The sequence below is a fragment of the Cryptomeria japonica genome, chromosome 11 (genome assembly GCF_030272615.1).
Source record: "Cryptomeria japonica chromosome 11, Sugi_1.0, whole genome shotgun sequence".
In the NCBI taxonomy this organism is placed as follows: Eukaryota; Viridiplantae; Streptophyta; class Pinopsida; order Cupressales; family Cupressaceae; genus Cryptomeria; species Cryptomeria japonica.
In genome coordinates this window covers 690,585,583-690,600,737 of record NC_081415.1, presented here as the reverse complement: position 1 = coordinate 690,600,737, position 15,155 = coordinate 690,585,583, and the positions used below count along the sequence as shown (strand labels likewise).

Below are 15,155 nucleotides of genomic sequence, written 5' to 3'. Positions count from 1 at the left end.
GCAAATGTATAGAAAGATTATAACCGATCTAAAAGAGAGGACTTACGAAGAGCTTATATCTGACTTAGTGCCCATACTTGACCTTGGGCGCCAAAATCACCATAAGGAGGAATTTCTCTTTGCTTACCTTTTTCCTTGCTATCCCCATTTGGCACTCTAAAACTGTTTTGGGCGCTGATTCCATATAGGGGAGGAATTTTCACTTTAATGGCCTTTTCCATAGCCCCTCCATTTTGGCACCCCTCAACCATCTTGGGCGTTGGATGCTTGGTATGGAGGAATTCTTACTTGGTTCACATTTTCCTTGCTCACCTTCATTCAACGCCCCACCTCCAAACTGGGCGCTGAATCCATGTCTTGAGGGAATTTCCAAGTTTCTTGTTTTTCCATGACCTCCTCATTTTAGCACCCATCACTTGTCTTGGGCGGAATTTTCATGCATTGGAGGAATATTCACCTTGGCTCAGTTTTCCACGACCCCCTTTATTTGGCGCTTGTTGTGACCTATTTCACACATCGCCCCATCGCAAATGGGGACCCCTTGTTTTTGCTTTTTAGGGTTTTGTCCTAGCTCTGCAGTTTCATAAATACATTTTCTTTGAGAGTTTTGAGTCAAAGTTTCTCAAGTCATCCCGAGCCAAGTAGTGAAATCTTGCTAAAAATTGCATTTGAACACTGTCAAAGTGCTTAGAAGGTCTTTAGGACGAGGATCCCAATTGCTTTGGATCAAGTCTGACAATTTTCTATTTTTAGGAATTTTTTTGCTTTTTTGTTTTTTTCTAAATTTAGAAAGTTTGATTTTTGGCACTTTGGGCACAATCCGAGAAGCAGCTTTTTTGGCTTGCTTTTTGCTTTTTCGCTTTTTGCTTTTTTCTGCTTTTTTTAAAGTAGAACCCGGGTTTTGTTCCTCAAGTCATTTGGTCAGTGCCCATGTCTTCAGATTCGAAAAATTTTGTCTCCAAGTACAAAAAATAAGGTTATGTTTTTTTCTGCTTTTTTGTGGAATTAGGGTTTTGATCCTCAAGCCATATCATTACTATCCATGTTGTCAAAATTGAAGGATTTTGCCTCTTAAGTGTAAAACGCAGGTGGAAACCCTAATTAGGGTTTTGTTCCAGAAGATCATTCCTCAGACCATATGATCAGTACTCATACTCAAAATTAAAAAATTGTCTCCAAGTGCAGAAAGCAAGGCAGAAACCCTAATTAGGGTTTTGTTCCAGATAGTTCAGGTATAAACATGGCAAGTCAAAGATGGACATGACAGTTTGAATAAGTGTGAAGAAGTGGTTGTCCAGATGAAATTCGCCTAAATTGCCAAGCATGAACATAGAATGACACATTAAACATGAACTCCGTCCAGCTAAGATTAAAATGGCAAAGCATTGGACAAGTCGCCTAGACATGACATGATGGAAGCAAAATCAATTTGGCAAAAGAAAAGAAATAAAGCTAAGGCAAGGATTGAGAGTAAGAAGAAAGCAAGGAGTTTGGAATGGCAAGGAGCTTTCCAAGTCCGCCAAGAATAAAACAAAGATGCCTATCCAATGCACTACAAACTCCGCCCAGCTATGATGAAACTTATCCAAAGTGATTCAAAGTCCCCCTAGGCACATGAAAGATGGCAGATGGAAGGCAAACTCTGCCCAAGTAGGTTGCAAGAGATAAAGCAAATCAAAACAAACATGTCTTGTCCACCTTCAAGTTCGCCTTGGAAAGAAAACACTTGAAGTTCGCTAGGCATGGAAAAGGATTAAAGCTAAAGAAAGTCGGCATGATGTCTTCCAAGTCCGCCCCAAGGAGATGTCTAACATGCTTCAAACTTCGCCCTCTTCTTGATGAAAATATGGTTAAGACCAAGCATAGTCCGCTAGCCATGTAGGAAAAGGTTAAAGCAAAACAAAGTTGGCACAAAAAAGTCCAAGTCCGCTAGGCATGGAAAAAAATTAAAACACACATTAAGACATGGCAAAGACCAAAGAAACTATCAAAGTTCGCCAAAGAGAATTGTCCAAACAACTTGGACGACATAGCAAGAAGCCAGATATTGGCTAAGCACACTTCGAAGAGGAAATTTAAATTTGCCAAGATAAAAACACAAGTTGGCAAGACTTAGACATTCCAGGTTTGCCTAGGCATAAATGGAATATGTGAAGATGCCTAAGCAAGACATAAAAATTTCGCCCATGGCTTGGACAGGGAGACCATCAGCTTGCCATGACAAAGAGAGAAAAATGGCTAAAAGAAAAACAAGTTTGAGAAAATAAGCATATGAAATCAGGGGTCAATCAACGAACGGGTTGGAAAATAAACTTGACACATCAAATATTTTTAATATTTTCCAACACTTAGAATTATTTTTGAAGGGAAAATAATTTCAACACTTAGAAATATTTTCGAAAAATTCAGAGAATTTTAGAAATTGAAAGAAAGTTCTAGAAGATTCCTTAGCTAAGGATGGAATTTTGAGAGAAAAATAAAACTTTCCATTTTGGAAAGATTTAAAACATAAAAACACACAAACAAACAAACAAAAAAACAAAGATGAAGCTTCTCTATATATTTTTCAACTAGTCACTTTCAAATTTATTATTCAAGTTGGAAATTTGGAGAGTAATTGAGAAGAAGTTTTCTCTCTTAGATTTTTGTGAAAATCAATTTTTGAAGAGGAATTTTGAAGGAGAAAAATTTTCTGGGTGTTGAAACACAAGAACAAAGTGTTTTTTTCTGATTTTAAGATAGAATCATAAGAATTGAAGGTGAACTTCAGTCATAAGATCAATTTCAAATACCTAAAATCTGCGTTTGACTAAATTCTTCTATTATGCTGTCTTATTTCTCTCAAAATTCATCAATTTCTAGACCAAATTCTTCACTTTTTAGTCTACTTTTTTCGCAGAAATTTAGCTTTTCGACAAGCTGAAAGTGAAATTTTCAAGAAAAAAGGTCTAAAATCAGAATTAAAATCAGCAAGTTGTCTTGAAAATAATATTGAATTTCCATGTGTTATGCAGGTTAATGACTGTGAGATTTTGCCAAGATCAAGAGGCAATGGAAAGCACAAATAAGAGAGAACAAAATAGATGATAGAAATAAATTGTATTCTATCAAGATGAAAATACTGATCAACTGGATCATCAAGCGTTCAATTACATACAATGAACATGAGCCTGCTTATATAGGCAAGGCTATATGGATATGTGAGCACACAAACATGACATGTGGCTCAATAAGAAACAAGGGTAGGTGGGAAATAGGTGTGGGTAGATAGGAGAAACAATATAATATTCCACATGAGGTGGATCACCCACTGAATGTGGAGTGTAACAACAAGATAAGACCACAAAAGGTGGAAATTCTCCTACACACACTATCCCAATGTGGCACAAACACCCAAGTGTCTCATACCCAAACTACTATGAAATGCATTTCCTAAGTAAACTTAAGTAAGGTGTAATAATATCCAAGATGAATAATTATTTACACCAACACCCCCCCTTAAGTGCAACTTAGGGGGATGCACTTAAGTCTACAATGCAACTAAGCAATGCAAGATGGGTCCCGGCTACTAGGCCATGTTAGGTACCCATGTACAAATGCAAATACATGCAAACCAATGCAATAAAATCTCTCACAAAGCGGGGAAAGAGAGAAAAACCCAATGGGAAAAAACCCTCCCCCAAAAAAGAGATGAAAACTAGATACAAAGAACTCTCATAGAAGTATGTGAAGGACAAAACCCCATGTGAGGAAAAAGTCCCCCCCATATGAGAGAAGAAGAAGAAGAAGAGAGAGACTAGGAAGCCCCCCCTCAATGTGGAATCTGCACCAATGATAGAAGCTCGATGTATGAAGAAACTGCTCCACGAACGTCGAACAACATTCCTCCCCTTAGGAAGAAACAAAACCAAAGGTGTATCCATGAAGTCTCCCCAATCATGAAGGGAAGATGTATGAAAAAAACTCATGATGAATGGAATCTCTGAAAACTGCTCAAGTGTCCCCATGTCAATGCTGAAAGATACCCCCTCCAAAGGTGGTAAACTGTGCCACACTGCTTTAAAAAGCACTCCAAGATCTAGTGGGGATGGATGTAGAACATGTCCCAAAGACTCACATGTCTCCTCAAAAGATAAAGAGACCTCCTCCAATTGTTGTACATACATATCCACAATCATGTCAACCTCAAAAGAATGATAATGTAGAGAATGAACAAGACGGTCAGAGTGTGCCCTCGCAACAATCGAAGAAGGATCATCTTCATCAAAGAGAAGATGAATGTCATCAATGATGTCTCCCAAATCTGCAATGTAGGATTCCACAAACAAACCTGCAATGTTTGTCAAGTAATCATCCCATGAATCTGAAGCTGGAAGACAATGAATATCCTGCTGCACTGAATCACATGAAGGCAAAACTGTCGCACTATCCGCATCATCAGGTGCAATAGGTGATGTGATATCAATATGAGGAGATGAAATACAAGGCTCAAGAACGAGGTCACATGTGAGAATCCCCATGTTCAAGTGCCCAAAGTTCTCCTCAAAATCTGAACCATCACAAGACGTGTGATCATCATGCGTAGAATCATCAAATGTGAAATCATCATCATCAACAAAATCTGAAAAGGAGTATAACCGAGATGCATGATCAACCACCCCAGTCGCAATGATAGCTCTAGTCTCCAATTCTCTAATGAAAACTGACTCGGTGTGAACTCCACAACTCTCTTAGTTGCGCCATGTGTGATTTGATAGATGGAAAGGAGATTGTTTGTCAAGTGGGGTACACACAACACATCATTGAAGGAGTTATCCCCAATGTCAATAGATCCTTTCCCAATCACATCCATGTATGTATGATTGCCCATCAAAATCTGCGGCATGGTGCAAGGCTCAAATGTAGAGAACATAGACTGCGAAGATGCCATATGATGAGAAGCCCCTGAATCTAGAAGCCATCTCTCTGAATCATGACTTGTTGTAGCACAAAGAGCTTTTCCTTTTCTTGTCCCAAAAGAGTGAGTCTTCCCACTTGTAGAAGCCATGAATGCTTGCCCTTTTCCTTTTGAATGTGAGGGAGTGGAAGTTGATGAATCATCCTTCTTGTAGACATTAGGCAAATCAATGTTATGCTTTTTGAGGATATGTGTGAGTTCATCAATCTTCTTAGAATGGCAACGACGCTCCTCATGAGCAAACTTTTTACAATAGGCACACGTAGGTCTCTCCCTCTTTGGTGAGTTATCCCTCTTGGAAGAGAATGAATCTCCTTGTTGTGGAGAGGATGATGCTTTGTCCTTAGGCTTTGATTGCCATTTCTTCTTGTTTGAGTTGTCCTTTACTTGATTTCCTTTGTTCCCTTGATTTGCCACTAATGCTTGAGACTTAGAAGCCTTAAGAATGCCCATGCTTATCAACTTAGTTTGTTCCATCATCAACATTTCAGTGAAAGCATCAAATGTAGGCATTGTGTAGCTTGAACCCATTGTCATCCTATGGGTTTGGAAACTAGAAACAAATATTGCATATTCTTGTGGAAGTTTGCCCATCAAGTTGAAGATCAATTGAGTATCCTTCTTATCAATGCCACAATCCTTGAGTTGTGCCCTCAACTCATTTGTCTTAGTGACATAATCTTGTATAGTATCAAAGTTCTTGGGATCTAACATGGTGAAATCACTATCAATTTGATATCCCCTAATCTCATCAACTTGACCATACAAGTCTTGAAACTTTTGCCAAGCATCCTTAATTAGAGTACACTTCTCAATATGAAAAATGAGATCCTTTGATACATACTTTCTTAAGGTACCAATTGTCATGATATTTTTAGTGAGCCAATCCAAATGACCAACTGGATCAACCTTAGGATCAATGGGAGCAACAATAGTTCCATCAATATAATGAGTTAGTCCTTTTTCCATAAGTTTACTCCATGCATCAATTTTCCAAGTAGCATAATTATGAGGAGTTAATAGAGGAAACTTAGAAGAACTCATAGCAGCAAAAAGGAAGGAACACAAGAGCACAAAAGCACAAGAGACACCCCCCAAATTCACTCAATCAAAGTAGCCCCCCAAAAATGATGATTTTGGCACTTTATATGTAGTGCGTGTACAATAGGCCACTTGCAAAAAATGGCAAGGTGGACTTCTGATTTTGTTTTACAACTACCCCAATAGGCTGAGAACTACAAAGCAAAAGATCAGAAAGATAGATCTATGCAATACAAATGCCAAATTGGCCAAATAAGACCATATGATCAAAGTACAATTTCTACCCAAAATTGCTGAAAACTGATAGTAGATTATGAAAGTAGATAAAAAATTATGCACTTTAAAAAAAACGGCACCTAAAAAAGAGTCCATATGAGCCCAAATGAAGCCTCCAAAGTTGTAAAAATCGAGATTTCATGATTTCCGAAAAACCTGTATCCGAAAATCCGAAAAATCTTGCACCATTGTACAGATCACGAAATTCTACCCCAAAACAAAAACAATTGCTCGAAAAAAGGAGTCTGGATGAGTGAGATATCGCTATTTGAAAATTGCCTGCAAAATTATAATTTTTGGAAAATTTCTAGATTTGGCCTTCAAAGTCCGATTTGGATGAAACAAAAGGCAAAACTGACTTTCTTGGACCTCCTCAATCCAATGGTGACCTCAGATTTGACCCATCAAGCTTCAATAATAACCTGTAATAGAAAACTCTAAAATGCAAACCCCAAATAGCATCAAATTTCTCTCAATTGGCAAACCAATGACACTCTAATGGCTCTGATACCATGTGAGATTTTGCCAAGATCAAGAGGCAATGGAAAGCACAAATAAGAGAGAACAAAATAGATGATAGAAATAAACTGTATTCTATCAAGATGAAAATACTGATCAACTGGATCATCAAGCGTTCAATTACATACAATGAACATGAGCCTGCTTATATAGACAAGGCTATATGGATATGTGAGCACACAAACATGACATGTGGCTCAATAAGAAACAAGGGTAGGTAGGAAATAGGTGTAGGTAGATAGGAAAAACAATATAATATTCTACATGAGGTGGATCACCCACTGAATGTGGAGTGTAACAACAAGATAAGACCACAAAAGGTGGAGATTCTCCTACACACACTATCCCAATGTGGCACAAACACCCAAGTGTCTCATACCCAAACTACTATGAAATGCATTTCCTAAGTAAACTTAAGTAAGGTGTAATAATATCCAAGATGAATAATTATTTACACCAACAATAACCACCAAAGGAGCACATTCTAGAAAAGCACCAATGAAGTTTGCTAGTAAAGGAGTATAGCCGGAATCCAAGATCAAATTTAAATGGAAGCATATCACAGACACTGACCTTGGACATGTGGATTTAGAATTCAAAAAGAGACTGTACGGTCATGATGAACACCTGCCGACACTCATTGCTCGCCGGATGATGAGAAATGGCATCGTCCAAGCAACTAGATTTCCTCCAGCTAAAGAATGTGTTAAGCTGATAGTTGAGTGTGCTTTACACTACAACGCACAATCAAGAGAGATCATTGCACCTGATGGAAGGGTTTTAGCTACTCTTTCAGAGTTAGCCATTCAAGAGACGTTTAGAATACCAAACTACAATAAAACCTCCTACAAGACCAAAGAAGATACCAAAAAGATCTATGATAACCAATCTGAACTCTATGCGGCAAATATTAACAAGTCATGGTTGGAAAAGAAAAGACCCCAAGGGAAAGTGCCAAAGAATCTATTACGACCATACTTCAAAGAGGAATATGGTGATATCATCCTACTGCTGAATAGGGTAATGGGCAGCCCTCAGGGAGCGCCATTCGAGACGTGGATGTGCTACTTCATTGATGAAATCACCTCGAGAGTCAAGATGTTCAATTGGTCCCGCATAATCAATAATAATCTCCATGAACAATTGACAAATCTAGATAAGACAAAGTCATTCTACATGAGCTCCTACATTATCTACTCATTGGCCAGAAATTTTAGATATTCCGGACTGATCTGCAAAGACGTAGTTGGCAATGGAGAAAATGAATTCAAGTCTTATAACTATTATCCTCAGCTACAACTTAAGGAGAAGAGCCATTTCAAGCGAGTGAATGATGCATTCCTAATGTATATCACAAGGACACTACAAGGAGAAACTCACCAGAGCCTATCTCCTGAAGCCAAAAGTCTAATAAGCGAGTATGGATCCTGGTTTATCCAGTTTCCAAAATTTACATACATAAGAGTTCAAGGTTTTGACGGTTGTCCTTACCAACTTCAACCAACAGAATGGTACTACTTGAAGTTCTCAGACAACTGGAAACATACCAAGGCTTCAAAAGAATAGGACAGAAGGTAGCAATTACCTTTCCATTCTTTATTGGAAATATGGAGGAGTCTTGTTCAACAGCACAGGCAGCTGAAAGTGTCAGGCTAGAGATGCAATGGTATCCTTTCACATTCTACCAGTCCAGAGCTAACTATGATCCATACAGTAATATTGGATCAGTGAATGGAGAAAGATTCAGACATAGAGTGGACATAGAGGATTTTTGGGCAAATGTTGCAGATGAATTTGACATTAGGAAAGGACTATGGACCAGACTGCCAGTAAGCTTGATCAAAACGACTGAACCTTTCCTTGTGCCGAATCAGTTAGAAGATAATGCAAAATATACTCAACCTATCTTTGATGAGCATGCACCTCTTTCTCCTATCAAATGGTCAAAACCAATACATGTAGACTTGACCACCTTGATGCAGCCAGTTGTGAAATATTCCAAGTGGTGGGTTGATCAACAAATTCATAGATTAAGGTGGAAAAATATAACCTTGACTTATGACTTGATGGGTGAAGCAGAAGAATGTTCTTCAAATGCAGAGGCATCTCAAAGTGCTAGGCCAATCGAAAATGCTAAAAAGAAAGGGAAGGCAGTTGTGAATGAAGGACCTGCTCAAAAGAAACAAAGGCTAGAACCATCTCATTATGTTGCATCAGCAAACATAAATGGCATATCGGCCATTGATGAATCATTGGCAGAGATGTAAATTCCTTCCCCAGTTCATGAAGAAAACGTAGAGTCAATCCATCAAGAAGATGAGCAGCCTTCGTCTCCTACCGGCACAGAAGTATTGGAGTCGGACAATGAAATGGATGTTGAGGAAGGTGAATTTCAAGAAGGAATGATTTTCGCCCTTCGGGATATCACATGTGAAGAAGGCAATCAGGAAGTGGAAGGCATTGAGCAGCTCACTGTTCCTGATTGGTTGAAGGAAAGATTGAAAGTAAAGACACAAGAAACAGAAGTTCAAGAAGAGGATGATATGGTAGATTTCTTGGCCAGATTAGAACAGGTTGCCACAAAGAAGCCAGCCAGAAGGTTTTCCACCATCTAAAGAGATGAAGTCGGTTGTAGAAGAGTGCAAATTGTTGTGCCAAAAGTGGACAAGGCAAAGGGAGATATTGGTCCCCATGAATATGAAATCACTACAATCAGTTTAGGACCAACTACCAAGAAGCAAGAAGGTGAAGACTTGGATAATTCAGTTGCTTCCATGAAGGCAAGACTAAACAAGGAAGTAGAAAAGAAGGAATACAAGAAAGAAGTTGAGCGCCTAAGGGATTATATTCAGCATTTGACTAAGCCACTTGATCAAGCAAATCCAGAAGCTCCTCCACTCTTGAATTCACAAGAAACGGTCAAAAATTGTGAGGAAGTAGTGACGGCCAGGGAAACTAATGAATGGATGGAAAGCACAAGTAAAGAGGCAGCCACATTTGTGGAAAGGTTAGCATTAACATATGGACAAACCTCCTCTTTACTCTCCAGGATTGCAAGCATGGCAAAAGCATGGGCTGATCTCCAAGATATTCTAGACAAAATTGTCCCATGCCTTAAAGAATTGAAAGGAGTTTCGAAGCAAGAACTAATTGATGGAAATATAATTGAAGCAGGAGCTGCATATGACTTCACCAGTTGGCACTCGACATTGGTTGCACACAGTGAAGTCTTGGAGACAGTGAAGGCAGATGCTGACAGAGCTGAAGAGCAGATAAAAGAAATTCAAGACAAGGTTTACCTTGTAGCTGCAGAGGTACTTGAAAAGGAAACTATCAAAGAGAAGGATATGAAGTTGGAAAATCTAAAAATCTAAAGACCAAGACACAAGAGATCTTCACCACTGGACCAGTCCTGAAGCAGAATCTGGCTAAGGCATCAAACCTCTTGTCCATCAAAGATGCTTTCCAAAAACAAGAATTTGGAAGGATTAGAATTCAGAGTCAGTGTGTTGCCACATGTCACGATAGAAGAGGTTGATCAAATTGTGTCCAAGTTCATTGAACTTTCTGCCTCTCAACAAGAGAAGGGGGTGCAATTCTAAAAGATAGCACCTTGTGCCACTTGTCTTGCATGCACTAGATATTAGTTTTATTTTAGGAAACCCTAATTAGGGTTAGGTTGTCTTAATCTCGACCGTTGATCTTAGATTGATCTTGGCCAGTCATTTGTTTTCAAAAACTCTATATAAACTCATTCTCTCATTTCATTTCAGTGTGGAGAGATTTATAAAATTGTTGCGTAGAGCTACTTGAGTAATAAAAAGTTCATTATCAGTATTGTTTTGAAGTCTTATTGTTATCAAGTGGTTGTATGGTTGCATATTTTCTTCAACACTTAGAATAGATTTGCTTTGAGTAATTTGCTTTGAAGTTGTTAGATGAATGAAAGATTGATAGTTTAGAGTGGTGAAATTTTGTTCATACTTTTTTTGGATGGATGATTTTCATTCAATGTGTAAAGTTAGCCTGAGCTTTTGATGTGGGTGATTAACTTCTACTTTGAGTAATATTGTTCAATTGTTGGTATTATTCATAAGTGTGAAAATCTTGAGCACAACCTTAGAAGATTGCACATACTTTGCATAGTTGTCCTAAGTGTGGCGAAACAAAGTGTTGTTTATTGGTTTCACCCAGTCTACATCGTCTCTTAAGTTCTTAGCAGTAGTTAGAATTCCTAAACTCTTATCCTTTTTATCTATTTTTTTGAAATCCCAAATCATTAAATCCAAAAACAAAGAGCAATTATTGATAAATTCGCCTAAGTCCATCTTGTGAATGATACTAGTTGTCAAGCGTAAGTCCCCCTTGTATTTCAGCACACACTACCCAAGAAGCTATCCACATAAAGTCGCCTGTTCGCACATATAGACCTTGGCATCGCCTTGTGGTCTTTCTCGCAATCTTGGCACAAGTAGTGATTTTGTTCAGGAGAGGATAGAGTATCCTTGGATATTTTATTCTAATGTTCGGTATATGATAAAGCATACACCAACAGCGCCCTAGGTTGACCTTGGGCGCTAGAAACACATGGTGGAAAAAAAACACCAATTCGGCGCCCTTCATTCTTCATGAGCGATAATTTTACCTTGCTAAGGAAAATCCACCATGGAGGAAAATTTCTCCATGGCCTTACTTTGGCGCCCTCTTGCATTTGGAATGCTATTCTGCCTTGGTAAGGATTCATCATTGATTGTTCATCAGACTTGGCCGTTTTTCGCTCATTCCTAGATCAGGATGCCATTTTTGGAATTGAAGTAGATTTCTTTGCTAGACTTGGGAGATTTTCAATGCTTTCCACTTCTAGAATGGGAACCCATACTTAGCCATTTTTTTTATCAATTAGCCTCCATTTCACAATTTTCGGATTTAAAAATGTTCAAGAATGCTCAATCTTCAATGTCTACACCTGTGCCTCTGAAGAACCTGCCCAAAATAGACTTTCCTAAAATAGAAAGTGTTTCAAAATGTTAGGATTAGGGCAAAATAGGACACAAAGGTACTTACTAAAAATAGTAAGTTCGATTTTTGGCAAAATTAGACCAATCCGGGAGGCAATGAAATCCCTAAAAATAGGAACCTTCTAAAAATAGAAAGTTACTCAAAATTTGCTCAAATTTCATGAGTAGGTCCTTAAAGGATCTTGATTCCAATGCAACGCTCAATTTTTCCAAAACCCTAAAGGAAAGGCCTCAAATCCAAGTCTGAAGGATGAAACCCTAAAACAGACAAAACAGGCTCCAGACTTGATCAAATTGACCCCCAAACATTTGCAAACTCAGAGAACTGATGAGACTGCCGCGAAAAAACCCAACAACAAAAACCAAAAGACCGAGAGGGCCCAAAAGTAGGGGGTCCCCATTTGCAATGGGGCAATGTGTGATTAGGTCACAACAGGATGAAAGACAAAAAAAAAATAGTCAGATAACACTCAAGTAACCATAAGTGTCCCGACTCAACTAAACAAACCAATTACCTGGGAATGAACAGGGTATAGGAAATGGTACCATCAGCAGTACCTTATGAAGGAAGCTAATTTCATCTGTGTCATTAGAGATATTCAAAGTTGCTGAATAAGTTTTGGGTAAGTGTAAAGGTACGTGGGTATGGTATGCCAGTACGATATTTATTTTTTTAGGCTGAGTACATCCGTAGAATCGGATGAATCAAAGAACATGGCAACATCCTGAAGTTCAGGAATAGCAGAGAGGATAGGCCTTGTAAAGCAGGGTTTGAGACACTCACACAACACATTGATATTAAGTCTTAAAATTTAAACTAATCAATAAAAAACAAAATGAATGTTTCAAAATGAAATGATAGATAGGGAAGTTCTACGATTCTTGTATGACTAGATGACTGTTATTCTTGTCCAGTCTCTACATGATTCAACCACAACTTCTATAAGGCCTACATCTACACTTAAAGCTCAAACCCAAATAACTTCAAGAAAATAGTCTGTAATGCAGTCAAGAAATCAGGTGTCCGAAGTGAACCCAAGCAGCTACACACACGCGGTCAACTTGCAACAAACCCAGTATTTCACATTATAACAACATTCCTCCTTTTGAAAGAAATACATTATGATTTAAAAAGCAATGGAACCCCTTTCCTTAATCAGTCAATACTAGTTACAGGCATATAACCCAGCAAGTAACACTCAGAAAGTCCAGAATCAAACAATGAAAGCAACAGGCACACAGCCCTGGAAACAGACTTAAAGAATACTGAGAAACTAAAAAACCTTCTGCATTTCAACTATTACTGCATATCTGACACAGCCTAGCACACAGGCCGCCTGTAGACCTTTTTTTAATATCTTCTCAACTTAGCCACATGTAACCAGAATCCCTTCAATGAATAATTCTGCCACTGCGAGGATCAAGGTTTATATTTGATAGGGAGTGTTCACACCAGGTAAATGGTGGTGTCCAGTAACTGCCAGCAATAAAAATGCAATAGAGTGAAAACGCGAGCAGGAAGCATGACTACATTCACGTGTGAGTATTAAAGGCCTGCTGCAGCAAATGGATGAAGAAGTAGTAAACTAAGCCCTATGGTAACCACCCAGCATTACTGACTATTATGAGTCACCATCCAGAAATAGCTATTTTTAAGGTGAGTCTGGACCTGACAGGTAACTGTCAGCTCTCACTTAACTTGTAACTCTTATTAATCACCCATGTTCAGGATTTGTAACCACTGCCGCTAACAGTCATCATCATGAAGGGGGTGCCATTTCAGGAATGAAACTGTCCAACATTGAAAAACATATCTGCTATTATAAATCTACATCTCCACACAACAGAAGGTTAAAGCCACGCCAGCAACAAGTGAGACCATGAAGGAAAGGAAAGAGTGCACACACACACAGATAAGAACAGGAACATCAAGCAAAGCCTGCCACACATGAAAAATACCAGAAAAGAATAATCAAAATCATTTGAATAATATTTTTGAGTGTGCAGGATTGCACAAACCCTGGATGCTCCTGCATCAGTGTGAATACAAATATCAAGCAGCATGATTCATTTTAATGGAATGAAAGGTACTTAAGCTCTACCGATTGCCAATCTGGCAAGATGGACAGCAAATATGGATGATACCCCAATCAACTTTAAATACAACTTGAAGGAAACAGTCCTTCAGCTTCCATTAAGGTTTATGAAAAGTTTTGTCAATTGTTTGTTGCTGTGACTCTGTTCCTACAATAAGATTTAGTGTTCGTGAACAATTATATTTTTTCTGATCTTGATGCAACAAAGAGTGTCATAACCATGTGCCAAAAAGAGATAGAGATATACGACTGCAAATACTTGGGAAACTGTTATCTACAACTATAAATATTCACACTACATATGCAAGCATATCTACTCCAAACTACAACTGAGAAACGAAAGAACAGTTGGAAGATTTGTCTAAAATTATTGATTAGATTTCCTTTTGTACCCATCAATTATCTGAACTTGAATTTACAAAAGAAAAAAGAGAAGGAAAAAAGTTGGAAGTCAGAAACCTTGCATGGCCAGTTCTCTCTGTAGAAGTGGCAAACAACACGCTCACTTGCCTTGGCGACAGCAAAGAATTCTTTCTCTGTGGGTATTTCTTGGTATTCCCCATGACCTAGAGAAAGCCAATGCTGTCTCTTTGTAGCCATCTTCTTCATCTCCTGTAGCCTTCTTTCTCTCAGCTGCTCCAAATCATCTTCATCCAACCGATCTAGATCTAAACAAGATATCTGCTCATCCAGCTTCTCCTCTACTGCTTTTGCTATGGTCAGCACTTGGTTCTCGATAATCTGTGATTATTTTTCATTTATAGCATGGTCAATACAAAGCAACACAATAATAACCATGTATAATTATAATTATACCTCGAGTAATAGGGTTCGTGAAATTAAGGTCTCTAGACCAAGCGTTAATTTGTGTCCCCTAGAAAGGAATGGATAAAACTGAACTTTGATAGGGCAACTATGAGAAACCCAGGCAGGTTGGGCAGATAATGCATCTTCACAGGTCATATAAACTTAAAGTAAGAATATTATTGTACATCAATTGTCATCACATAGACTTTTAACTGAGACTCACTTCTTGCTATCAAAGGCATCCATAATAGGTGCAGTCAGATTTGGCAGCTCAATATTATTTTTCAAGATATAATAGCCCATACTGATAAGGAGTAGGATTGTCAGATTCTCGTCAAAAGGAGAGGGGAATATAATAGTGGACCTTCTAGCCAATTTAGGGATGAGAATTTTTAGTAGGGAACAAATTAAGTAAAGAGAATTTACCATCTTTTAAATGCG

General features: G+C 38.4%; 1 protein-coding gene across 1 annotated transcript in view; it reads right to left on the bottom strand.

Moving 5' to 3' along the window:
* The window catches only part of LOC131038139 (thioredoxin domain-containing protein 9 homolog), a 52,532-nt gene that overhangs the window by 35,177 nt on the left and 2,200 nt on the right, over positions 1-15,155 (bottom strand). Inside the window, exon 3 of the mRNA XM_057970469.2 lies at positions 14,367-14,648. Within this exon, the coding sequence (XP_057826452.1) occupies positions 14,367-14,648 (282 nt within the window). The remainder of the gene's footprint in view (positions 1-14,366; positions 14,649-15,155) is intronic.